Source organism: Nomascus leucogenys, chromosome 7b, assembly GCF_006542625.1.
Source record: "Nomascus leucogenys isolate Asia chromosome 7b, Asia_NLE_v1, whole genome shotgun sequence".
NCBI lineage: Eukaryota > Metazoa > Chordata > Mammalia > Primates > Hylobatidae > Nomascus > Nomascus leucogenys.
Window position 1 is genome coordinate 64,412,886 of NC_044387.1, and position 26,730 is coordinate 64,439,615.

Here is a 26,730-nt window from a genome sequence, read left to right on the forward strand (position 1 = left end):
ATATTTCAGTTGTGATTCCATGCGGTAAGCATAATATGAAATCAAGAAACATCGCTGTTTATAAGTTAAAAAAGACCTAAGATCATAATGATTAGCTTTTAGTATCCTCTAGGTCTGATATCACTTATGTATCCCACATTATTATGATATATATTTTATGTATATATCAGAATATATACTATGTATCATGTATACTACATATTTTATAATTATATATCCCTATGTATTTAGTGAAAGTACTATTATTCTAGTACACTAGAGACTAACCACACTAGTTCTTTAACGTAAAAGAACTTAATAGAACAGAATAAAGTAGGTTCTTATTTCTGGAGATTGTGTTCATTCTTTTAAAATTTAACTGAACTGTTCAGAGACAATTGTGAGTTCATTGGCCACATTATTTATTTGGCATATTTGCTTAGATACAAAATGAACTTAAAAAGAGCACCCAGATTGAAATACCCATATAGTTTTTGCTAGAATCAAGAATAGACTTAGCAAAACAGTAAAAGAGGTTCCTAAAGTCATAGTATTCAAAAAAAATTGCTTTTCTTTAGTACTATTCTACATTTTTTTTTTGAGACAGAGTCTTGCTCTGTCGCCCAGACTGGAGTGCAGTGGCGCGATCTCAGCTCACTGCAAGCTCCACCTCCTGGGTTCACGCCATTCTCCTGCCTCAGCCTCCCGAGTGGCTGGGACTACAGGCACCCACCACCACGCCTGGCTAACTTTTTGTATTTTTAGTAGAGACAGGGTTTCACCGTGTTAGCCAGGATGGTCTCGACCTCCTGACCTCATGATCCGCCTGCCTCGGCCTCCCAAAGTGCTGGGATTACAAGCGTGAGCCACCGCACCCGGCCTGTACTATTCTACTTTTTAAATAGTTATGATACAGGAGAGGAGGCTTGAGAATGTATTTAACATTACAAGGCAAACTTTGTAAACTAACTTTACAAAGTTATGACTTCGTAAACTCACTTTACAAAGTTACAGCTTCAAGAAAAACACATTTTAAAATCCAAATTCAGATCTCAAAGCAAAGTTTATCCACAAACACTTAAATGAAAATAATGTCTCGTTTGGTCCTATATTTTTCCCAGTGTTCATAGCATCAGATGAATCTATTTTAATTTCAGATTTCATGACATCAGATAAGATAAATGACTTAATCTGTTATTTCAGTATCTCATATAAAACTCATAATCAAATCTAATTCTGTAAAATATGGCTTGATTAGTTTCAGAGCTCCATATAACTAGTTCATCGCCCTATATGTCTGGTTTTTGAGATTGTCTTTGGAAGGATCTATAAGAAACCAGTAACATTCTAGTCTTGTTTATAGTCCCAATTATAGATGTCAGCTGCTGTAGTTTGCGTACAGATGAGCTTTTCAAATACTTATGAGTAATTGAAACTGCTGAAATACATAGATGTTCTGAACACTTAAACATAATTATCTTAGACCCTTTGCCTATCACCCAATTCATGATAGTGATGTTTTCATCATACTATTTCTGTCACTATAGTGTTTGTTTTGAGCTAAGTTTTGTGTGTACTAAGAGAATTGTATTTTAAGCATACTGTATTAAATATTGGGAAAGCAGATGAGTCACTGGAAATACAGGACAAATTATATTTTGACTTCTTCAATTGAAAATTTTATATTTCTGATGGAAAGGGAGTTTTGTAAAGTTTGGGAAATTTATCTGTTGTAGCTTCTCTTTATGTCATGACATAAATCTACTATATTTAATTGCTAAACTTATCTAAGGACCTCTATCTCTGTCTAGTCTCTGTCTAGCATGATGCAGCAGCTGTGTGAGCCCCACATGCTGTCTTTATGTTGTTATGTTTGGCCTTGTCCATTCACGCCTTTCTGCAACAGTCTGAACGTTAGTTACTATACTGACTTCTTTTTTGTTAAGCCAGTACAAGGTTTTTGTATGGTGTTTTTATACACCAGTCTGGTTAAAGTACCTTCAGGCTTAGATCCTTAATATTGTGTGGGGAGCATACAGAAGACTAATCCTGAGAGTTTCCCTGGGTGACTCTTTTGGCACAGTGATGGATTTGCTCTAAACATTTTTTCAAGAGATCCTTTAAAGTTTCTGAATGTGATTAAAAATTAACATGCACTTTTTAAAATTTTTATTCTTTTGTATTTCAATTTTTATTTTAGTTTCAGGGGGGTGCATGTGCAGGTTTGTTATGTGTGTATATTGTGTGATGCTGAGATTTAGGGTATGAATGATCCTGTCACTCAGGAACTGAACATAGCACCCAATCGTTAGTTTTTCAACCCTTTCCCCCTGCCTCCTTCCCCTCTCTGGTAGTACCCAGTGTCTGTTGTTGCCATCTTTATGTCCATTTTTAGCTCTCACTTATAAGTGAGAACACGTGATATTTGGTTTTCTGTTCCTGTGTTTATTTGCTTAGGATAATGGCCTCCACCTGCATCTGTGTTGCTGCAAAGGACATGATTTCATTCTTTTTATGGCTGTGTAGTATATGTACCACATTTTCTTTATCCAGTCCACTGTTGATGGGCACCTAGGTTGATTCCATGTCTTTGCTATTGTAAACACTGCTGCAATGAACATGCAAGTGCATGTGTCTTTTTGGTAGAAAGATTTGTTTTCTTTTGGATATATACCCAGTAATGGAATTGCTGGGTTTAATGGTAGTTCTGTTTTAAGTTCTTCGAGAAGTCTCCAAACTGATTTCCACTGTGGCTGAACTAATTTACGTTCCCACCAACAGCATATAAGCATTCCCTTTTCTCCACAGCCTCATCAGCATCTGTTGTTTTTTGACTTTTTAGTAATAGCTGTTTTGACTAGTGTGAGATGGTATCTCATTGTAGTTTTGATTTGCATTTCTCTGATGATTAGTGATGGAGTATTTTTTCATACATTTGTTGGCGACTTGTATGTCTCATTTCTAGAAGTATCAGTTCATGTCTTTTACCCATTTTTTAATGGGGTTACTTGTTTTTTGCTTGTTGATTTGAGTTTCTTGTAGATTCTGGATATTACCTCTTTGTCAGATGCATAATTTCTGCATGTTTTCTCCCATTCTGTAGGTTGTCTGTTTAGTCTGTTGATAGTTTCTTTTGCTGTGCAAAAGCTGTTTAGTTTAATTAGGTCCCATTTGTCAATTTCCGGTTTGCTGCAATTGCTTTTGAAGACTTGGTCATAATGCCTAGTTTCTTGAGGGTTTTTATCAGGAAGAGATGTTGAATTTTATCGATAGCTTTTTCTGGGTCTATCAAGATGATCATATGTTGTTTGTTTTTAATTGTTTACATGGTGAATCACATTTATTGATTTGTATATATTGAACCACTTGCACCTTAGGAATAAAGCCTACTTGATTATTAACATGCTTTTTAAAAACTACATGTATACACTAATAAGTGTTTGGAGAATGTATGAGTAATACCAGTACATGAAACTAGATTTTGATAAACAGGTATTAAAGTTTAAATCTTAAGTCAGGCTTTGGGTTAGATTTGTTACCGTTTAAGGGAAATAAGTATGGAGTCCATTTTTACAGCAGAGCCTTAATGTGGGTTTTTTTCCTCTCAATATTCTCTTGACTTCAAAGTATAATTATCATTATTACATTTCTCTTTATACCATGAGACCATTAAAACGTATAAAAATTTTTCAGTTTTCTGTTTCTGCCTTCATGACTTTCTGGAATTAACAAATGATAATGTGAATTACTTTTACTCTTTCTTGATTTTGGAGATGCCTACTGGAAGTAGTAGCATAATCTGCAAAACTTTGGGAAGAGTAAAAAATTTAGGCTTAAAAAAAATTTAGGCTTTGTAAAGCCTGTAATAATACAGAAAATAAAATGTCCACTTTGTGTGGAACTTATGTAAGTAGTTACCTATTAGAATAATGCATTAATAGATCACATCTATTTATTTGAAATATGACCTCGCATGACTGCCTTGACTGTATTTGAGATGACTGACTTGAAATACCCTTAGAATTTAGTTCTTCCCTTTTTCCATTTAAATGACAAGCAAAAATGGCTGGGCACAGCGGCTCAGCCTGTAATCCCAGCATCTGGGGAGACCAAGGTGGGCAGATCGCCTGAGGTCAGGAGTTTGAGACCAGCCTGACCAACATGGTGAAACCTGTCTCTAGTAAAAATACCAAAAAATTAGCCAGGCGTGGTGGCACATGCCCGTAATCCCAGCTACTTGAGAGGCTAAGACACGAGAATTGCTTGAACCTAGGAGTTGGAGGTTGCAGTGAGCTGAGATCATGCTACCGCACTCCAGCCTGGGCAACAGAGCAAGACTCCATCTCAAAAAAAAAAACAAAAACAAAAAATGTGTGAGATTGATCAGATTAAACACCACTAGCTTTAAGAGAAAGGCAGTTCATTAACATTCATACAACACAGATTTAAGCACCTATCAGTTACAGGATATAAATTCTCCAAACAAGGAAAAGGTTGTTCCCCTGAAGAAGCTCACCGTTTAGGAGGGGATGTGGAGAAGTAAACACATTATCATAATTACCATGGAAGGGGCTGTGGTTGAAGTAAACTCTTGGCACTATTAGGGAAGCTCCCCTGAGGAAAGTCTGAGAGTGTGAGTGGCAATTAAATGATGGTAGGGGAGGGCAGCCTGGCAAAGGATCTTCTCGTTAGAATAAACAACATGCTCAGGTCCTTTAAAAAGAGGGGAGATGAGACAGGCCCAGAGTCGTGGGGAGGTAGGTGGGCGGGCAAAAGGGAGGGAGGTAAGTACCAAAGGAGGGATGAATGCCAGATGCCTTGCAGGTGCCTGATCCTGAAGGAGTTATAATTTATGATAATGAGTTTGGACTTTATTCTGAGTGTATCATTAAAGAATTTTATGCAGGCACGTAAACTTTAAGATTTATAAATTTAAATCTTAAGTCAAGCTTTGGGTTAGATTTGTTACCATTTAAAGGAAATAAGTATGGAGTGCATAATCAGGTTGGCCCTAGAAAGCGCATTCTGATTTAAGAATACAATAGAGAAAATAATTGTATTCTTTAATGTAAAATGTTATAAAAATCACTTTTCTTTCTCAGAGAGTGCTTTGCCCAGTTTTCCAAATCCAGGGTTCTTGAAGCCGTTGTTGAGACAAGATCAAACAGGAAAGGCATAGCAAAAGTCCCCCTGTCTGGCTCCCTCAACTTGGGGAACCTAAAGTGATTTTTGGAAATTTTGAGGCACTTGGAGTATAAGCAGAACTCATACAGCCATACAGTACAAGTTCATCACTTTCAGAGAAACAAAACAGGTAAATGAAGTGCTCATTTTAAAAAAAAAATATCAGGCAAACAATTTTTTATTTTCTGGTGTGAATGTCTGAAGCATGTCAGGGCCTTCATTTTAAAAGAGCACCCCACTCTTTGCTGCTCTGTTTCTTAGGGTTGCATGAAATGGTGGTGCTACATTAAGACTAGCTTTATGTTTTGCCTTGACATCAGCGTTTGCACAGAAAGTTTTTATGCAGTTTGCAAGGCTATTTTCTTTCTTTTTCTTTTAGAGACGGGTCTCACTGTGTTGCCCAGGATGGTCTCAAACTCCTGGGCCCAAGTGATCCTTCCGCCTCGGCCTCCCACAGTGTTGGGATTATAGGCATAGCCACTGTGCCTGGCCTGCAGTGCTGTTTTCTTTGGCATACTTGGGGACAATTCCTTATAATTAAAATTGTCTCATTTTTTTGAAGGGCTTTAGCTTTTAAGAGTTTAAAAGCGTCCTCCTCCATGAGAATTCACATGATATAAGAGAGCAAAGCAAAGGGAGGGTATGAATCATATGCTGCATGCTCTTCTAGATGGCATATATTTTCTAGTTAGCATGTTTTTATTTTTTTCTTTTAAAAACCATTAAAATAAGTTACAGTGATGAGGTTATAGTATACAGCAGTATATTAGAAAAATATTAGACCAAGAATCCAAAAAGCCAGAATTCATTTCTGGTAATACTATTAACAACCACTCCCTCCCATTAAATGACATTGGGCAAATCCATTGACTTTTCTTCGCATACGTTTTCTTATTTTAAAATGTAAAATTAGATCATCTCTGATCGTACTCCAAATTAGGGAGCAGATCACATGATCAAGAGATTGATATTAACAACCCTCCTAAGGATTAAAGCACAGATAGAAATTTCCCCAGTAGTCAGTGCTCTTCACTAAATTATGCTGCACTCTTTGCTCAAACCAAGTCTAGCAAAAGCCAAGTTGTAACTAACTGCCTTGGACTTAAACGTTCAGGCTCACATGAGTTCTCTGTTTACTCTCAGAATTTAAGAATCACCAAAGTTGGTTTATATTTGCCTTTGCTTTAGTATTCTTATTTCTTATTATCTATTTTCACACTTTTCTTCAGCAATCGGTAAAACATTGGCCTATTGTATACAGGCAGTAAAGGAGGAGAAAAGGCTAAGACACCTTGGACTTTTTTTCTCGTTTCTCTCCTTTTAAGTAATATAAGGCTATTCTTTGGGCATGATTTTCATTTCTGTTTGGAGCATAAATGTCAAATTGAGTTTGGAAGCATAGAGAAATCAAGCTAACAAAATGCCTAAGTGACATAGTACAATTCAGTGCAACATTTCCACATTGTAGCTTCTGCCCTAAAATTAACCTTAAGCTTTGCACAGAGTAGAAAATACATGTAAATTTTATAAATGCATTTTTAAAAATTTCAATATGATTATATCATATTGTTCTATTAAGAAAACCAAGGAATACCCTAGAAAAGGAGTACCCTTTTAGTACCCACCCCAGAAAAAAAGGTAATGGAGATGAAGAAGAACTCGAGTGAAAGGCTTACTGATTTCACGCATCTGCTTTTGGCTCATACGAGTCTCCTTGGAACATGTGACATCTTTAAAAATTACTTAATCCACATTGTCTTCATCATTACAATCACTTACATTTTATATATGTTTTCACTGTAACCAACAAGAAATTACTGGTCACGAAGGTAAACCCTTCAGAGAAATGTAACGATTTTACATCTCTAATGTTGGAAGTACGTAAAATTTAGTTGAGAGAACTTACTGTATACAAAAGCAAAGCAATACAAATACTCTTCTAAGAGTAACTATAGTAAAGATTATAGGTTTGAAATAAGGATATGGGACTAAGAACATGAACCCTCTCTCTAGATTCACAGGATTTAAATTCTAGCTCTACCAGTCATCATCTGTGTGACTCTGGGCAAGTTACTTAAGTTCTATAAGCCCCCAACCAGCTTGGTAATAAAATTATTAAAATCTCTTTTAAATTGTACCTTCCTTCCGTGGTTGTTGGGAGGTTTTAGAGTGTCTCGTACCTAAGAACTCCTCAATAAATGTTCATGATTAAGTATAATGGCATTTCTCTGGGCAGTCTTAGAGAATGTATTCTAACTTGAGCTTTGTGTAGAAATTAAAGTCACTGATTGATAAAGCAGTGATGGATATTGATAGTGAAAGAATGTAGAAAAGGGCTGAAATTTTAAAGATGTACATGAGAAATAGAGAACAGAATGGTCTAGCCAGAGCAGAGCACAGTTCAAGAGAAGAATGTGATGTAAACACATCCGTATTCTTACGGCATTTCCATATTCTCCATGACTTCCCCAAATAAGTCATATGTATTCTGTGTTTTTGTCTGTAAAATCATTGCTGTCTTGAAATGTAATTCATCGAATAGAACTTGAAAGTAGCTGGATAATATGTTGTACTTGTTGAACTCAGAATAAAAATACACAGATGAATCCTTAACATTTTATTTGGGAAGCAAGAATTGCAATTTGAGATACACAGACCAAGTGGTCTTTGTTATGTCTGAAGAACAAAGAGGAGGTTGGGAGTTTTATTAGAAAGAGAAATCTTATGTATTGTTTTGAAAGAAAGCTCACTGGCACTAGAGAATTTCTTGGGAGCTGGCAAGATCGGATTGGTGAAGGATGGTGGTAGGTAAAACCGGCTTTAGAGTCATGGCAAGTCATTTCAGCAGCTGTGAGGTATAACTGGTCTTAGGGTTGCAGCAGGTTGTTTCAGCACCAGGGTTTGTGGAAATGTTAATTCTTGGATCAGTTGCTTTGTGCCATGAGTGGTTTTTCCCCCGGCCCTCAACCCTAATTTAGTTGGCTACAACAAGAATGACCCAATTTGTATAATCAACTTTCACACACCTTTCTCACGTAATGGGCCTTTAATGGCTGCTATCTTTCTTCTGTCCTTTTCAGTTTGAAAATCATTCTCCTAGCTAGAGAAGACTAAAGCAAGACAGGAGTTGAGTTTCTCTCTCTCTCTCTTTTTTTTTTAATCTATTATGATTAGTTTTTCTTCCCAAACAGGTTTGTTCTTGCCTTGTTTCTTTTCCTCCAGGAATAGGTTTTAAAAGACCCTCCATGTAATTTTTCATAGGCCGTGATCATTCTGGATTATAGTCATCACACCAGCTTTCACACAGGCTCGGGTAACTTTCTCATTGACCTTGACTCCCTGCTCCTTCCATTTCAGTCCTTCCCATTTTAAAAGCTCTTTTTGTTGTCATATTGGGAAATCATTAGCATTTTGAGACCAAATGCAGATGCTTAAAGGGGATGGACTACATAACTCCGAGAATTTGTACCTAAGGATCCAGGATGTGGTGTCATTACTAAGGGCTTCGGAGGTGGAAAATGGCATTGGTTTAGAGGAGAAACAATCAGTTTCAGCTTCAGAAGGATAATTGGAGATGACCTGTCAGGCAGTTGGAAGGTGGAACTAGAGAAAAAGTGAGAAACCATAACTCGGTAAGATTTAGCAGTCATGTGACCTTGATTATTTAACCACAAACTTAGATAAGATACTGGGGTCGCAAAGCTGAGAAATGCAAAGAGTGACCACTGGGAGATAACTGGTGAAAAAAATCAGGAGAGAGCTGGAGAGCTAATGAAAACAGATCTTTCAGAAAAGGAGGAGTCTATCTCACACACTAGGTCAAGAGCAGCAAACCAAAAGAAGTTCTAAGAGCATTTTGTAATTAAACCTGATATCACTGGTGTGTCAGCTCTTTGTGGCATTCACGTAGATGTCCCCCCAAGCCACATCTGTAAATTCAGAGTAGTATCAACTATAGACATAAATTTAGGAATGAGCACATTTCTTCCTTCCTCTACTTGGGTTCCTTAGTTTGTGACTGTGTAGCACAGAGTGCTGCAAGATCTCCAGCCACAGTGGAGAGTTCAAAACTGAACTCCAAGCAGCTCCAACATAGTATCCGGCTAAATTTTCTAAGATTCTCTATATCCCTAAAGGTCTGGAAAGGTAAGACCATGTGGTATAGAACAAGAGTGCCACACCAGCAAGGGGCAGGCTAAAGGAAGTCTTAACTCTGCCTCCGGTTAAAGTGTAACCTGAACAAATCACTTAACTCCTTCTTTCTTTGGATGAATCTCATTCATAAAATGAAGAAACTAGATTTGTAAGGGCCTTTCACTCCAAAATAATCATATTATTTTAATACTAAGACTTACCTTCTGCCTCTTATTTTTTTGGAAGGGTAGCACACTATTTGGGGGAGTTTAAAAAGTTGTCATTGTAGCTGGGCACGGTGGCTCACGCCTGTAATCCCAGCACTTTGGGAGGCCGAGGCGGTGGATCATGAGGTCAGGAGATCGAGACCATCCTGGCTAACACGGTGAAACCCCGTCTCTACTAAAAATACAGAAAATTAGCCGGGCATGGTGGCGGGCGCCTGTAGTCCCAGCTACTCGGGAGGCTGAGGCAGGAGAATGGCATGAACCTGGGAGGCAGAGCTTGCAGTGAGCCAATATCGTGCCATTGCACTCTACCCTGGGCGACTGAGCGAGACTCCATCTCAAAAAAAAAAAAAAAAAAGAAAAGGGTCCTGCAGGTATGGGCCCTGGATTAGGGAATTTTAGGGGTAGGGAGTGGATCTTGCCCAAAATTTTAGTATTTACCTTTTAAACTCGGGCTACCTCATTTCTGAATAAACTCAATGTATTGTCTAACTTAGAAAATTGGTTAGAAAATTTTATTTTTTATAACTTCTACAGAATTATATTTTAAGAAACTTTTAGATTTCCACAGGTAAGGTGCTAGATATCAGCACTTAACCAGCAAATTCTGATTCTGCCACCTAATAGATGTCAACTCAACTTTGTAAATTCCAAGAAAAAAGAAAATTTAGTGCCACTAATAATGGAGTAGCTTAAATCACTGGTTCAAATGATATTGCAGCTCTGGCATCCAGGCTTCTAATGGGGAAGATGCCCTTTCATAGGCTTTTCAGCAGTGCTTTTATGTGGTAGACATTAAGTGAAAGGAAGATAATGGTAACTGAATTTATGCTTTCAGAAATATACTTAATTAAACTGAAGCTAGGCAATCAGTAGAACCAGAATCTAAACATATAATTCTTGCAAGGTGAAGCCATTGGGCAACCAGTGAGTATCCAGAGGAAAGAAATGTTGGTCTTGTTTTGGTTTTAGATTAGTAAATATAGTAGTGGCCACTTGCTTCTCTAAAAGAGTCTTGGTCAGGAGGTGCAGGAATAGATTAAGGTTTTAAAAACATCTCTACCAAATTAGAAAAGTAATACTACAAGGACGTAGGCCTTCAGGCTTTCATATGAGACACCAGATTTCAAAGAAAAGAAAGATGTAATTGAGCTCTGACTAGGATATTCTACAAGTTTTTTATTTGATCCAGTTTTCTAAGACATGTTAGAAGAAAAACTAACATGGCACATATTTTCCCTCTGTTCCCCCAAATGAAGATAACAACTAACCAGGCTGGTTATCGCACTAAAATCCTACCATCTTTTATACCTCCTTGCTGCTTACATTGTTGCATGTAAATTCCTCTTTTCCATTGTGCTGAGCATGAGCATGAATTTTATGTAACAAGACTGAAATATTCTCCACAACAAACTTTTGTTCATGCTTTTAGATGTAACATCTTTGCACAGGGCCCTGTTGCTTTTTTTTTTTTTTTACAGAATCCATTTTCCAATTAATAAATAACATTATATTAAGAGAGTCTTCTTTTTACCAATTAGGTCAAAGTCCTAAAATTTTAAGACTCAAACCCCATGGTTTAGAGCGAACTGATTCACAAACCATAGGTGACTTTGCTACAAGAAGAAAGGGTATGTACTTTAGCACCGCATGCTGTATGGGGCATTGGGAATTTATTTTATAATTTTTTTTTTTTTTCTAAAAATAAAGAAGAACCTTAAATACTACTGCTGTTGTAAATAAAACTTTCCCACACATTATTTCTAAAGTGAATGCTTCCCGTAATACACAATGAGTCTACTTACTATGCCATTAACAACAGCATGTTAAATATTTGATAATATGTGATATTCAGACTTGTCGTTTTGCATTATTCTTTTAACTTTTTAGACAACATTTTATCCTTTCAGTTTGTGAACTGTTTGTGATTTTCTGTTGTCTTCTGTCTTTATGTGTATGTATTCTGTTCTGAGACAGAATAAAGAATCATTTCCATGGATTAATTGTGCCATTATTTAAAAACTGACAGCGAAACTGCTATTAGCCTTTGGGTGTCAAAAAGTAAAACATTAACAGTTAAAGAAATACTTTCAGTCAGCGGAATATTCTGTATGTGTCTATTTTAAGAATATAGACAAGCAAAATGGTTTTAGCTCAAATTTAATAAGTTAATTTGGTCTTCATTGTATGTGAGTTGACAAAATACTTATGAGCCTCAATGTGTATGGTCCTTTAAAATGACCATTCATTTTATAGTGTAATGGTAACTATGCCATAACATACATGGACAAAGACTACAAATAAATCTGGAAAGATGAAATTTTTTGTTAAGAGTGGCAGAATGAAACATAACTGAAATATTTACCTAACATGTTTAGGTAGTCTCCTAAAATATCTAGTATTAAATAGCATTGTTTTAGTTCTTTTGCTCACTCTGTAAATTTCTGAAAAAATCTCAGTCTTGATTTCAAGAAAATGGCTAAGAACTCTGTGGTATATATTGGTTTAATTGTCTACTGCAATATAAGGTAAATAAAGATCACTTATAAATGAAAATTATTGTTAGCATTTACTTAATTGTATATAATTTAGCAAGAGATTTGTTGCTTAAATTACACTAACAATTTGAAATAAAATAATTATGGCCTTTTTTCAGAGCAGAGTTTGGATCTAAAGGTACAAATATTGTTTTGTTTTGTTTGTTTCCAGACTGGGCATGAATTATTTTAAAAGATTCGAACATTTTTTCAGTTTGGGGTTTTAACAAAGTTTTGTTTGTAATAGTTTCTATGCATCGTTTTATATATATATATAGTTATATACTTCAATATTGAAGAATAGGAATGATTTTACATAGATGATTAAATTTCCTTATTGAGTATGAAATTGGTGAAATAATTTATTAAATAATGAAACATATAAAGCAACCATAGAGGAACTGGGTCACATTACTCTTTCTTTATCTCATTTAGTTTATATTCATAAAATATGTACTTAGGCAACATGTTGTAATAGAGGTTTAGGCTTTGACATAACAATCATGAAACATCTGATTTAGCTTTTACCACTAATTACTTAGCTATGTAACCTTGGGCAAATCATGTAACATTCATGAACTTCATTTCACATGTGAAACTAGGTGGTCTTAGGTTTACTCTGGCTATCAAATATAAGTAGAGTTACAGAGAGAGAATCTTGTTTGTTTTCCAAAGTTCTGTACACTAAAAATCTCTTTTTCTCTTTTTCTTTTCAGTCAAGCCAGCACCTTTAGAAATAAAACCTTTGCCAGAATGGGAAGAATTACAAGCCCCAGTTAGATCTCCCATCACTAGGAGTTTTGCTCGAGAGTAAGTCCTTTGTCTAAAATATGTAGTTTGTATGAATAATGTGACTATCTAGACTGGTACATTATCATGGAAAATATCTAGAATAGTGGTTCTCAATGGATGATCTGAAGAGCCCCGTTTTTGGGGGTTCTGTGAAGTCAAAACCATTTTCATTAATATATTAAGATGTTATTTGCTGTATTTATTCTCCTTCTGAGTGTACAGTGGAGTTTTCCAGAGGCTACGTGATAAGTGATGATATCATTGTGACACCCAATAGAAATGTGTATTGTGTATTACTTGTGTTTTAAAAATATGTCTATTTTCATTTCTAATATGGCAAAATTAATAGATACAACTCAAGTAAACAAAAATTTCTTGGGATTCTCAATAATTTTTAAGAGTGTAAAAGGTTTATGAAACCCAAAATTTCTGAGGGCTACTAATCTTGAAAATATGGTATTCTCGTGGAGATTATGTAACCGAGACTTATTTAAATGTATATAGGGAAATGAGAGGAATTTATGAAGTTACAAACCTATGTTAAACATATGTTCATGTTTTATGTGTTTGTGTATACATATATAGTTTTTTAAAATATAGAAATTCTTAAGTCTTCCATTGTATATCTGTAACTTTCTACTTATCAACAAGTCACTGGCAGTGGGTTTTTTTTGTTTTACACAAAATATTTTGCTGTCCAAAATACACTTTTATAATACAATTATAAATATTAGTTATGTGTTTGTGCACAAAAATTATGTCGTTATAAATGTGTACAATGAATGATTGTAAACATAAGGGAATATTTCTGAAAGGATGCAGACTGTCTCTCATTTTTATTTGGAGAATAATTTTAGATATTTTTGTCAAGGCTTATGTTTGTGATGATAATTTCTGTAATTAGCTCTTCTAGGTTTCCCATGTCCCCCCGACCAGATTCAGTGCATAGCACAACTTCAAGCAGTGACTCACACGACAGTGAAGAGAATTATGTTCCCATGAACCCAAACCTGTCCAGTGAAGACCCAGTATGTAATGTTTTAACTTTTCCCTTTCTGAGCAGCCCTTTTCAGTCATTCAAGCTAGAACTGTTCTGTCTATAAATTTTATCCTCATATCTTTATATACTTAAGAAAAAGCAATAAAAGACAACTTTTTAAAAGCTTATTAAAAATAATGTCATAAACTCTAAAACCAATAAAAGGTGAAAGTAAACCGTAAATGAGTTAAAAAAAAAAAAAAAGTTGCCTGGCACAGCAGCACAACCCTGTAGTTTCAGCTATTTGGGAGGCTGAGGTGGGAGGATCACTTGAGTCCTTGAGTCCAGCAGTTTGAGGCTAGCCTGGGCAACATGTCACCCTGTCTCTAATTAGAAAAAAATTAAGTTTTCAGTTATATGTCATTTAAGAGATACTTGATTTTTGATACTCTTCAAGAAAATATACTGGCAGCATTTTATAATGCAGTTCTCTAAGGCCATGTCACAGCACTCTAATGGTGAAATGGTCCTATAAATAAGTAACATACCCTTAGATAGGTGTAAAGATCAAAGAAGACCTCTTTAAACGTAACATGTTTCAGGTTGGCTATACTACTACAAAGCATGAGAATTTTCTAATGGTAGTGAGCATTTTGTTCCTCAGAAATCAGGTAGTTGCCAGAAAATACTTAAAATGTTTAAGAATACAAACCAATTTTAATTTTTAAAAATATTTTGCTTTAGCTTTTCCTTAAGTCAAGTTTAATGTTTGCTTTGTTATTTGTATGTTAGGAAATAAGTATATCCATTAGGATTAAGTTCCCCTCTGAGTAAAAGAAAATAAATATTTGTGACTCAAGAGAGAAGTTTCTTTCTTTCTCATGGAAAAGTCTAGAGAGAGTCAATCCAAGGCTGTTGTGGCAGCTCTGTTCCATAGAGTCTTCAGGGATTCAGACCTTTTCCAGCTCTCCAGTCTGCTTTCCTTAGGTGTGGCACATGCTCATTGGACAAGATGATGCTCCAGCCAGCAGAGTTACATTCCAACTCCAGGTGGAGGAAAGGGAGAAAAAGAAGGGTACAGCCCAACTGCCTCATAAGGACAGTTCCTCGAAACTGCTGTATACATACCATTAACCAGAACTTAGCCTGTGTGGCCACACTTAGACACAAAGGAGCTAGAAAACATAGCCTTAGATCCAAGGAACAGTGGGCCCACCTAGAAATCCCATGCATATGGGAGTGGGGAAAGCAGGTATTGAGGGACAATCAGGCCATATCTACCAGGATAAGCAAATACCTGATGTCAAAATTTAGAATGAGTAACACTTTAGTGGCCCTATATTATTTAAAACAGCCCTATTTAGAGGTATAAAATATAAAACCCAATTCTATCAATGAATTGGTTTTTCATCCTTAATAGACTTTAGGCAGAACCAGCTTTCTTAAAACTATGTATTGTCGGGAAACATAATTAAGTGATATGAAAAACTTGATTTTGTGCTTAAATTAATTAACTTTAAAATATTACCAAATTTAGCCAGGCACAGTGGCATGTGCCTGTAGTCCCAGCTACTCAGGAGGCTGAAGCAGGAGGATCTCTTGAGCCTAGGAGTTCACACCTAGCCTGGGCAACATAGTGAGACCTTGTCTGTAAAAATGTTTTAAATGTCAAATTTATAAAGTATTCAAAAATAATATAATCAATATATCAATAATGTTTTCACTGATTTTTCAAGGCAGGGCAATTTTTATAAACTTTTGCTTTTGTATTCACTATTTTTCAATTTGAGTGGAGTTCTATTATTATTATTTAAGTTAATTAGTTTTCCTCAGTATAGTAAGTTGACTCTAGTAAAACTCTAAATCCTAAATTCTCGGTCAGAGTAGATATTGTCACCTATTTTCAACTTTGGGTAGTTGAGTGAACTGTTTTCTTATCGTAAAGTAATTAGAGTATTTTCTGAGGTACTAAAGAGTGTGTCTTTTTGCCCAAAATAGTAAATAGCCATAAAAATTTTGGAAAGGCCCATGTAATAGGAAAGTTTAAAAATATGATTTGTCATGGGTGTTAGATGAAGGGAAAAGATGAAAAAGAAGAGCATTACGATCAGAAATCAAAGGAAATCAAAATACAATTTTTTTTTTTTTTTTTTTACACCTAATGACAGTAAGCCAGAAAGGTACTTTTACTTGCCACCAGTAGAAGTGTCTAAATAAACAATGTGGTGAATTTCTTTCTTTTTTTTTTTTTTTTTTTTGGAGACAGATTCTCGTTCTGTCACCTAGGCTGGAATGCAGTAGCATGATCTCAACTCACTGCAGCCTCCACCTCCTGGGTTTCAAATGATTCTCCTGACTCAGCCTCCCGAGTAGCTGGGATTACAGGTTTGCGCCACCACACCTGACTAATTTTTGTGTTTTTGGTAGAGACGGGGTTTCATCATGTTGCCCAGGATCGTCTCAAACTCCTTACCTCAAATGATCTGCCTGCCTTGGCTTCATAAGGTGCTGGGATTACAGGCGTGAGCCACTGCACCTGGCCTGTGATGAATTTCTTTTTTTTTTTTTTTTTTTTTTTTTTTTGAGACAGAGTCTCGCTCTGTCACCCAGGCTGGAGTGCAGTGGCGCAATCTCGGCTCACTGCAAGCTCCACCTCCCGGGTTCACGCCATTCTCCTGCCTCAGCCTCTCTGAGTAGCTGGGACTACAGGCGCCCGCCACCGCGCCCGGCTAATTTTTTGTATTTTTTAGTAGAGACGGGGTTTCACCGTGGTCTCGATCTCCTGACCTCGTGATCCGCCCGCCTCGGCCTCCCAAAGTGCTGGGATTACAAGCGTGAGCCACCGCGCCCGGCCCCTGTGATGAATTTCTGAAGTACTTAGGTCATATGTATTAGAAAAAAGCAAAAATGACCCAGGAGGATGCACCTATTTACCAAGTACAATAGAAAAGTCAACAGTGCCAATTCCATCTCCTCATGCTGCCAAATACAAGGACTCATTGTAGTCCATTCAACTCTCCCTTAGAAAAGAATATGAGAATTATAGCAATATTTAACAAACTTCTTTAATTTTGGATCAAAAATCATGCATTATTAAGTGAATTCTGAATGTGACACCTGAAATTCAAATGATGGTAAACCATAACTAAAGGCATACATATTGTTATGTGATAATAACAAAAATATGTTAAATGATTTTACATAATTTTTAAAGAATTTTTTAAAAATCTAGGCCTGGCATGGTGGCTCACACCTGTAATCCCAGCACTTTAAGGAGGCCAAGGCGGGCAGATCACCTGAGGTCGGTAGTGTGAGACCAGCCTGGCCAACATGGAGAAACCCCGTCTCTACTAAAAATACAAAAATTAGCCAGGCATGGTGGCAGGCGCCTGTAATCCCAGTTACTCGGGAGGCTGAGGCAGGAGAATTACTTGAGCCCAGGAGGCAGAGACTGCAGCGAGCCGAAATCAAGCTACTGCCCTCCAGCCCAGGCAACAAAGCAAGACTCTATCTCAAAAAAAAAAAAAAAAATCTCGCACTACTGGTTCGTTATTTAATTCAAAGAGCACTTATAATACCTTATAGAATATCAGCGTTTCTCTAAACTGTTTTGGGAAAATACTGGGTGAAAGGCTAGAATACAGACAGGCTGTTCCAGTGGAGATTAAATCAAGAGCAAATAGACTTCCTTGTAGACACCCAAATGTTAACTATACTCAAAGATGGAAAAACGTTCAGTTCTAGTAATAACAGACATAAAATAGGTTAACTAGCCACCCTGAGAAATTCTGTTTAGGAGCAACTTATTGGTATTATGCATGCAGGTCTTAACAAATTTATGCATTTCTTTTATAGCCTTGTAATACTGTGAACACTTCTAGATATTTCTAATCAGAGAAATGGAGGGTATGGGTCTTTCATTGATCACATTTGAATATAGAATTTTTCACACACTCATGGCTGATTTTATGTGACAATGATATATAGAGTCATTCAGATAAAAAATTTCGTGATGATTTCAGTTTCTCCATGAATTAGAAAAAAGAGAGGGATTGCTATTTATATTGAGGACCAAAACGTGCTTACATTTTTTGTGCTCTACATGTTATTTTTGATTTTTTGATTTTTTAATTTTTTCAGACAGAGTTTCCCTCTGTTGCCCAGGCTGGAGTGCAGTGGTGGGATCTTGGCTCACTGCAACCTCTGCCTCCGGGTTCAAGCGATTATCCTGCCTCAGCCTCCCAAGTAGCTGGGATTACAGGCGCCCTCCACCACACCTGGCTAATTTTTGTAGTTTTTAGTAGAGACAGGGTTTCACCATGTTGGCCAGGCTGGTCTCGAACTCCTGACCTCAGGTGGTCCACCCACCTCAGCCTCCCAAAGTGCTGGGATTACAGGCCTGAGCCACCGCACCTAGCCATTTTATATATTTTTTAAATGTTTTATTTACAGTAATTGATAAATCTGGTTTAAAAAATCTGTTTCTTCAAATAGGAACATTACATTTAGTTGTGCAGGTTGTTTACTGAATAAACATACTGCATACCTGATTATATGAAATTCAGGCTATGTGCTGCGCACCAAGCTGCAGTCACCCACAGCACAGAGCTGTCTCACCCCAGTGCAAGAAGCACCTTTCAATAATTTGCAGAAAGGTTCCATACCAGCTATTAGCAGCCCTGCTAGGAAATGAGGGAATAGTCTCAATATTTTCCTAGAAGTGTCCTTTCCCTAAGGCACGGTTTTTTCTGTTTAACCTAAGCAAAAAGAAATGAAGTAGCAACATAAAAAGAATCAACAGAACCACCAGATGTATGCAGTTTTCAAATTGTTTTATTCATCATAACATGTATAAATTTTTAACTTTGTTAAATCATTATGGTTTTCTTCAAAAGTATGAGATAATATATGAACATTAATATCAACAGTGCACAAGGATGAAAATCCCTAATGAGAAATACACAGTCTTGCATATGAGAAGCCAGGAACATTTCTAGATGGGGTTAAAAGGAGTAAGGCATGGAAACAAGTCACTTGTTTGAGCACATGTATAATAGAACCCTGTTGTAATTACAGTGGAGGGAAGATATAGGGACTTGAGTTCATGCCAGCTTTTCCTTTCTATTTAGCATTGATGTTCCAGTGCCTATTTTTCATTTTTCTGCCTCAAGGTTTTTGTTCCTGTTGTTTATTGCTGTCATCTATCTTCCTACCTTCTTTCCCTTTTTCTTAGAGAGTAGTCCTACTGTACAAATCATCTGAAATGGTTATTTACAAATTCCAGAGTTGTCTTCACTCTGCTTTCTTTAAAATCTTAGCACCATTTTTGTCCAAAATTTTAATTCTTTTTAAACCCGCAAGTTAGTAATATTATTGCTCTTATTATATAAACTATGCTTATTTACGTTTTTCTGCATGTTTAGCAGCTTCTTTATCACTTCTTGTCTCAGGCCTTCGTTAGGTAATAATTTTCCTTCTCTCTTAAATACGTTCTTTAGAATGTATGCCTTTCAGGAAGGAAAAGATCAGGCTAAGGAAATTAAGTGGTAAAAAATCCAGATGATTGAAACAAAATAGACTTAGCCAATGAAGTCAAACAAATTTTAGTGTGAAAGCCTTTAAATAAAACGTAGGAAGTTTTTTTTTATTTAATTTGAAACCAAGGAATATAAAGATCCTGTAGATGCATAATTGAGTACAGATATAATTTTAATAATGTTCAATTTGGGCTATCATAGCTAACTATCTCTTGATGTCTCAATCTTAGTGTGAACCAAGTTTAACTTTTGAAACTACATTTAGCTCGCTCTAAGCTAGGCTTTAATCAGTTTTTTAAATATTACATATTTTCTTTCTATCCTAAAAGGTCGTTTAAATTTTTAAGCTATGTCCTCTTGAAAGCAAATATTTAGGCTTCCGTAGATGTCCAACAGTATAAGTGGTATGTCTGGTGAATGTCTGACCGTTGATTTTGTTGTCTAATACTTTCAGAATCTCTTTGGCAGTAACAGTCTTGATGGAGGAAGCAGCCCTATGATCAAGCCCAAAGGAGACAAACAAGTGGAATACCTAGATCTTGACTTAGATTCTGGGAAATCCACACCACCACGTAAGGTGAGTGACATGTGACATGCCTCTTCTTTGTGTATAGTTAGTTCACACTTCAAACCTGAAGAATTATTTCCTTTGGGATAATTTTATTAATTATGTTTAATATAAATTTGGTCTGCAACTTGATGCTATCTCATAAACCACAAATAACATAGTTCTGGAGACTGATTATTTTTTTCCTTTCTGATGGTTAGAATTTTATACTTTCTACTCTTTTAGTGGTTACCACTGAAATAGTTATTTAACAAATTCTTTTTTTGAGACGGAGTCTTGCTCTGTTGCCCAGGCTGCAGTGCAGTAGCACGATCTTGGCTCACTGCAACCTCTGCCGCCCAGGTTCAAGTGATTCTCCTGCCTCAGCCTCCCAAGTAGCTGGGATTACAGCCTGTGCCACCATGCCAGGCTAATTTTTGTATTTTTAGTAGAGATGGGATTTCAGCATCTTGACCAGGCTGGTCTTGAACTCCTGACCTCGTGATCCACCCATCTTGGCTTCCCAAAGTGCTGGGATTACAGGCGTGAGCCACTGCGCCCAGCTTTGAATTCTTAAATATAATAATTTTAAATTTAAGGCAAAAATAGTATATAGTTAGGAGAGAGACATTTTTAAGTTGAGGTAGTTGATGTTATTTTTTGTGTATGACCCAGAAGAATTTTAAGAGTATTCATGGCCGGGCATGGTGGCTCACGCCTGTAATCCCAGCACTTTGGGAGGCCAAGGCGGGTGGATCTTGAGGTCAGGAGTTCAAGACCAGCCTGAGCAATATGCTGAAACCCCGTCTCTACTAAAAATACAAAATTAGCCAGGCATGGTGGCACATGCCTGTAATCCCAGCTACTCAGGAGGCTGAGACAGGAGAATTGCTTGAACCCAGGAGGCGGAAGTTGCATTGAGCTGAGATCATGCCACTGCACTCCATCCTGGGCAACAAGAGCAAAACTCCTTCTCAAAAAAAAAAAAAAAAAAAAAGAGTATTCACAGTACATGTGTTTTGTGTTTTAAGACTGAGTTGTACTCAGAAACACTCCTTTATATGTTGGACTTTTTGCTTTTTCTTTGTGTTTTAGCAAAAGAGCAGTGGCTCAGGCAGCAGTGTAGCAGATGAGAGAGTGGATTATGTTGTTGTTGACCAACAGAAGACCTTGGCTCTAAAGAGTACCCGGGAAGCCTGGACAGATGGGCGACAGTCCACAGAATCAGAAACGCCAACGAAGAGTGTGAAATGAAAATACTGCCTTGCCATTTCTGAACAAAAGAAAACTGAATTGTAAAGATAAATCCCTTTTGAAGAATGACTTGACACTTCCACTCTAGGTAGATCCTCAAATGAGTAGAGTTGAAGTCAAAGGACCTTTCTGACATAATCAAGCAATTTAGACTTAAGTGGTGCTTTGTGGTATCTGAACAATTCATAACATGTAAATAATGTGGGAAAATAGTATTGTTTAGCTCCCAGAGAAACATTTGTTCCATAGTTAACACACTCGTAGTATTACTGTATTTATGCACTTTTTCATCTAAAACATTGTTTTGGGTATTCCCAATGTACTTTACCATAATTCCTTTGGGAGTTCTTGTTCGTTGTCACACTACTTTATATAACAATACTAAGTCAACTAAGCTACTTTTAGATTTGGAATTTGCTGTTTAAACCACAGTCTAACAACAATAAAATGAGAGGTTGATTCACAAGTTAGCTTTCTACCTGAAGCTTCAGGTGATAACCATTAGCTTATACTTGGACTCATCATTTGTTGCCTTCCAAAATGCTGAGGATAATGTATGTACTGGTGTCAGGACCTAGTTCTCTGGTTCATGTACATTTAGTTTTTAATGGTGGAACTTTGTTATGTTTTGTTAATTACAGTGTTTTTGGTTCATTGAGTGAAGATTCTGCCAGGTGGGATCTTGCACCTTTGAAAGACTGAATAATTACACTACCAAGTAAGCCTGCAAATCATTGATGGCATGCAGTGATGATGTGCTCTTACACTTGTTAACATGTATTAAGTGTTATTTGCAAAAGGTAGATTATGTAACCAATCAGGTACGTACCAGGCAGTGATGTGCTAATACACTGATCAGGTTTAGACAATGAGCTTTGGTTGTGTTCTTGTTAGTCCTAATATTGGTTTTCGGTTTGGAATTAATAAAGCAGTTGACATTCACTTTTAGTTACAGCAACAGCAACATACTGTGATTTTTAATTAGATAGTAATTCAGATTTATTGCTCTATGAAATTCTGTCTTTTGACACCATAGTGCCCTTTCTATGATTTTTTTACTTAATATTCTTCTTGGCCTTATATTTAAATCCCTATGCAATTAATATTTTATATCTACATTTTTTAAAAAAAATAGATGTTATATAAGTGATTCTCATATGTAGCACCTGTTGCTTTTCCACTAAAAGAATTACAGATTTTGTACTGTGATTTATATTCACTGCCCCAATTCAAGAAATATTGGAGCCTTGCTGCAATGTGAAATGTTATAGTCATGGACTCCTTCCAACCAGATTTCTGAAACCACCAGAGGGATGGTATAATTCTGTCTCACCTATAACATGGTCCTGTGACATAGATATTAAGACCACAAGTTGTAGTGAGGCTACAATTATATTCATCTGTCTTGGCTTTGCAACATAATTTAGAAAGCACGTATAGTTGTTTTTAAACCAAGTTACATACAATCTCATGTACTGATTTGAGACTTACAACAATTTTTGGAGGGGGCATAGAGAAAGGAGTGCCCACAGTTGAGGCATGACTCCCTCCATTCCAACCTCTAACTGTTGCCTGAGTACACAGATATGCCCTGATTTCTGGCCCATTGGCCATAGTACTGTGCCTAATCAATGTAATAGGTTTATTTTCCCAATCCTCAAACTAAAAATGTTCATAACAAGATGAATTGTAGACTAGTAACATTTGATGCTTTTAAATATTTGCTTATTTTTAAACAAAAACTGAAACCCAGAAGTGAATTTTTAGGTGGATTTTTAAATAAAAAAGATTGATTGAGTTTGGTGTGCAAGCTGTTTTATAATGAAACCACAAAATAAAATCTAAAAATCACTGAAATGTGCCTAAACTATCAAAACACGATACAGCTAATGTGTAAAGATACTAAATTCTGTTACTTGGAGGATGAATATATTTAAGATTTAAAACACAATAATAAATACATGATTAATTAAAAAATAAAAATCTTTACAGCTGCCTATCAGAATGGTCTAAAGCACTTAATGTTTTTAGTCTAACTTATCATTAACTTTTTACAAGTCACCATATTTGAAGATCTGTAGCACTCTGATTTTCAGAAAATTTTTCATTCTGAATAATTTAAAAATGGTGATGTATTAGGAAGGCAGTTTGCTTTAGAAAACTAAATCACATTGAACATTGTATTAGAGAATTAAATTAAAAGTTTCTTACAGAGCAGTATTTTCCAAACATTTTTAGCACTAGAATCTTTTTAGATGAAATTTTATGTATAACCCCAATACATAAAGCCTGAAAACTCAATTTTATCAATATAAATGTATTTTGGGTTCACATTTATGCTTATTCATTTTCGCTCATTATTAAGCATAAGATTCTGAGTTATTTCTGAATAACACAAATGTGGAGTTATACATAGTTGATGAAACCAGCAGCCAGTGTATAGCTATGCCCTGTTTTATTTGTATACTATCAAGAAAATTTTGATTCACACAAATGTAAGCAAAAATAATAGGTTTTAAACATAAATCTCAGGAAATTCTTTAATTAGAGATAGCTAAAGTTATTCAAGGTCTATACAAAGATAAATTATCGTGGTAGTGGAAGTTAATACATAAGCAGTTTCCAGTGTGGTAAAGTAGGGTATGTAGCACATCAGAATGTGCATTTTTATTAAGTTTTAAAATATGCACATATAAAAACTAAATTTGAATCAAACCCTTTTAACTCACCTCCAAGAAACTAGACTTTGGCCAGGAATGGGCTAAAAACCGCTGGTTAACCATGTGACAGTTATGATGTTGGAGACTGGAAATCTTTCTTCCACATTAGAGTTCTTTACCTTAATTCCTTATTCTGAAAAATTGTAAGATTTTATGAAGGTTTGAATACCAAAGCACAGTTTTGCTTTCAAAAATTAAAATCAAACTTGAAAAAGCTGTTTAAACCATGGAAGATATCATTTAGTAAGATGTAAAAGATTTTTTAAATCTACACTTCAGTTTATACATCTTTATCATTATCAATACTATATAAGTTACTGTGAGCATTTTAGAGAATTCCATAAAGGTACTATGAGTGTGTCTGTGTGTGTGTATATATAGCATTGTATTTAATCATAGACTAAATTTAATTTGATATAGAAATACTACTTGTACATTAAGGTCATAATTTCTGCTGGACTCTTTTATATTTAATTAATGGGGATTATAGTCTTCCTTCATAAATGCATTTAAACCGGAAATTGAACACCAGTGTTTTTCTTTTTCTACTTATGGGAAGTTGTCTGCTTCCCCATTTAGAGAAAACAGTATTTTTATATTTTGTTAAAATATTAACTACTTTATGCCTACACACTATGCTGTAGATACTGATCATAATTCTTGGGTGTTCACAAACACTCTTAGTGCCTCTTTTTTGGCCCATTGAAAGTGTTGGTATTACTACTTTCACTACAGAGCCTCTGGCCCTCTTAATAATGCTGAGGTGGGCTGATCCTTCCTATTTCTATCTTGGGGTCGTTCTGGTAAGTCTTCTCCTCCACTGTCAGTTAAGCAATCAGGTCCGTGACAGGGATTGGACATATAAACAAATAAAGTGGATACACACAGTGAGAAAGATACATGCATTCTATGGTAACAACTACTGTCAGTAACATCTGATGTTACATGCACATTTATATATATATAATTTTAAAAACTGAACTATGAGATGCCATGGTATAAATGAATATTGTAGACATCATGGACTTGATATGATAGAAATCAATTGTCAGCTTGAGAAAGTTGTTTTTAATCTGTCTAAATAGTTTATGCATTACTACAGTCAAAAATAATTTCGTTTGTCTTCTATAGACTTAATTTTATTCCGGTTCAGTATAATCTCTGTTAACAGAGTTTCAGCAAACTGATTGGTCAAGGTATTAACATAGCTTCTACTTCCTTTACTTAAAAAGATGTGGTTTTATGTAAGTTCTTGATTACTGATGATCATCCCAAATTTTGACAACAAAATCATATGTATAAATTTATTTCTCCCCTCTTGCTCATCATCTTTTGTAAAGATCCCATTGTAGATCTTCTGCTACCAAATAAAACTTTTCAAACAATTTGGTTTCAAGACCTTAAATAGACAAGTTGGATACTAAGATTGTAAACTGATAAGGACATATAAATTTATATTTCCAACCCTTCCTTAGAGTCTTTATCTGCATCAAAAACCCAATTCTGCCATTAACTGTGCTTCCCAGTCCCACCTCTATATGTCACTCATTTTCTGCAACAAAGATCTCACTAAACCATGTTGAAACACAAGTCATGATCCTCTCTAACTAAATAAAAGAAGCTCCCTGGAAAAACTCTGTTGCCACATGCACATGCCCTGTTACTCCTCCAGCCAGCCAGTACTGCCAGCATTTTATTGAGTAAAAGACCAAATAAATAAGGGCCTGCATGCAACCTTTATCTTCAGAAGCTAGGTTTTATATGTAAAATATGACTTGGGAAATGATTCTGTTTATTAACTGGCTGGGATTTTTCATTTCTATGAAAGTTTCAAACATCTCCAGTACTTTATAAAATCCCAACAATTGCTGTAAGTCAGCACTTTGGTCCACTCAGCCCACCCAGCCCACTTGCAACTCTGACTCTCACTGAATCATATTTGGGAAGTTTGGGTAGGATGAGGCTATCTTCTTCGAGATTATTTTCTCATGTCTGTCTGTCACCTTGTAAACTATGAGACTCCTGGGTATTTGCATATAACTTATTTGAGGAAGTTACCACCATCTCTGATATAGACACACTTTTTGAGTTGCAGTTTCTGTTAGAATTTTTTGGAGACTAACTTGCCAATTCTGTGAATGTTATTGAATATTTAAAAAGCTGGGTCTGTAATGGGAGGCATTTTATTAACTGTTGTGATTGGGTAACATGTCCCCGTAGATTTCCTGATTTAAAATTATACAAAATTACTATTTTTGATAAAGGAACACCTACAGAAAATTAAGTTTCTAAGATGTTTCTATACTTCATTAGAAAAGATTTTATTACTATTACTTATGGTTATTGGTGATTAACACTTAATGTGTCTCCTCTGATTTTGTGTTCCATGAGGTGCTTGGAACATTTGGAGTACTCTGTGCGGGGGACATACAGTGATATAGGAAATTTAAAAATTAAAATAATACCCAAATAAGCCCACTTTATCAGATATGGTATTGTGATGGTTAATATTATGTGTCAACTTGGTGAGGCCATGGCACCCATGTGTTTGGTCAAACACTAGCCTAGATGTTGCTGTGAATATATTTTGTAGTTGTGATTAACATTTACAATCAGTTGATTTTAAGTAAAGCAGATTCTCATCCATAATGTTGTTGAACCTCATTCAATCAGCTAAAGGCCTTAAGAGCAAAAGCCAAGGTTTCCAAAAGAAGTAATTCAGCCTCGAGATCATAACAAATTAATCCTGCCTAAGTTTCCATCCTGCTGGCCTGCCTTCTTGTAGATTTTGAACTGAAGAGCATCGTCACCTCTTACCTGATCCAGTTTGCTGGCCTACC

General features: G+C 36.0%; 1 protein-coding gene across 4 annotated transcripts in view; it reads left to right on the plus strand.

The window, feature by feature from the left end:
* The window catches only part of GAB1 (GRB2 associated binding protein 1), a 131,961-nt gene extending 105,791 nt beyond the window's left edge, over positions 1–26,170 (plus strand). Inside the window, exons 7-11 of one of the 4 annotated variants that reach the window (XM_003257758.3) lie at positions 11,066–11,155; positions 12,778–12,871; positions 13,758–13,881; positions 19,824–19,946; positions 21,012–26,165. In XM_003257758.3, coding sequence (XP_003257806.1) covers positions 11,066–11,155; positions 12,778–12,871; positions 13,758–13,881; positions 19,824–19,946; positions 21,012–21,170 — 590 coding nt within the window. In that variant the 3' untranslated portion in view covers positions 21,171–26,165. Of the gene's footprint in view, positions 1–11,065; positions 11,156–12,777; positions 12,872–13,757; positions 13,882–19,823; positions 19,947–21,011 lie in introns of all 4 variants that reach the window. The other 3 variants (XM_030816188.1, XM_003257757.3, XM_003257756.3) reach the window with 3 other exon arrangements.
* Positions 26,171–26,730: the final 560 nt, after the last annotated feature.